The sequence below is a fragment of the Sciurus carolinensis genome, chromosome 7 (assembly GCF_902686445.1).
Source record: "Sciurus carolinensis chromosome 7, mSciCar1.2, whole genome shotgun sequence".
In the NCBI taxonomy this organism is placed as follows: domain Eukaryota; kingdom Metazoa; phylum Chordata; class Mammalia; order Rodentia; family Sciuridae; genus Sciurus; species Sciurus carolinensis.
Window position 1 is genome coordinate 26050221 of NC_062219.1, and position 1423 is coordinate 26051643.

General features: G+C 38.6%; 1 protein-coding gene across 1 annotated transcript; it reads right to left on the reverse strand.

Moving 5' to 3' along the window:
• Positions 1-420: 420 nt before the first annotated feature.
• LOC124989774 (60S ribosomal protein L12-like) lies at positions 421-852 on the reverse strand. The gene has a single exon (XM_047559780.1). It carries the CDS (start codon positions 850-852, stop codon positions 421-423), a length of 432 nt encoding a protein of 143 aa, XP_047415736.1.
• Between the last annotated feature and the right edge of the window lie 571 nt (positions 853-1423).

Consider the following 1423-nt stretch of genomic DNA (forward strand, 5'->3'; position numbering starts at 1 on the left):
ATTTAAATATTTAATTTTTTAAAAACTAGAATGGTCTTGGATATAACTAATAGAACCAATAATGAGTATAGAATTGAGATATGGTTGCCCATGGGATTGCTTTTACAAGGGCACCACAAAAGCATAAGATCCAATTCTGAGGAACTGAGCTGTTTCAGTGAGATTTGTAGGCTTACAACAATTGTTCTCTTCTATAGGTCAAAGGACTCTCCCTGGTGAATAATTTATTAGAGCAAACATTTATTGCTGATATCTATTCAGTCACCTCAAAAGGAGTAGATAATCAAGAGACAATCTTTTTTTATAGAATCTTTTATTTTTTCGGTTGTCAGATGATCCTTTATTAAAATATTTTCCCATGTACTTCTTAACCATTGTACCACTGTTGATGTCATCTATGATGTCATGAGGGTGATGGCCTTAGACAGTATATCCCACAGACTGGGCAGTCCCCAGAACCACCTTAATGTTTCCAGAAAGTTCTCTAGCTAAAGATCTATGACACATCTGCTGGGAAATGTTGACAATTTCATTGAAAGTGATATTTCCCCAGTGTTTAATCTTTTTCTGTTTCTTTCTGTTTCTTGGTGGCTCCTTGAGGGCTTTTATGATCAGGGCAGACACAGAAGGTACCACCGAAATCCGGGCCTGTCTATTCTGAAGGGTCAGTTTAACTGTAATCCTTAGACCCTTCCAATTGCTAGTTGCTTTAGCAATGTCATCAGCAACCTTTTTTGGACACAGACCCAGGGGGCCTATCTTGGGGGCCAGGGCAGACCTGGCACCGATCTTGCCACCAGTGCACCTCAGGTACACGACTTTGATCTCTTTGGGGTGGAACTTGGGCGGCATGGTGGAGGCAGCTGGTGTTGGACGAACCTGGATTCCCGACGACCCACAAAAGTTGCACCTTGACCTCCTCCAAGCAGAAAGTAGAATATTTTAAATCTATCCTAAATATTAATTTCAATCTTTGTCATCTGCTTACCCTCAGCGATACCTCATGCCTAGTCTCTTCAGATTAGACTTGGTGTGCAATAAATCATCTATGAAAAAGAGAATTCTGTTGTTACTCCAAGTTACAAGTGCTTCAGTCTGTCCTCTCCTCCTCTGAAAGAGTAGGACAGATTATGGACTCTGGGTCTGGGTTCCTCTTTTGAAAGGGGATAAAAGACATAACACAACCATATTTCAGTTTTCCTTTCAGCCTTGAAGTAGTAAGATAAATGTCTGAATTATACCAGCATTCATTACAAATTTACTGGCTTTCTTTCCATTTGTATGTCTTGACGTAGAAAATGAACTTTTAATTCTTTTCTAGTTGGTATTGAATATTCTGGCAGAATTATAATGAATAAGAGTGACTTTCTGACAGTTTTCATTTTAATGTTTTAGAATCAAGTATAATTTAGTACTTTCAATT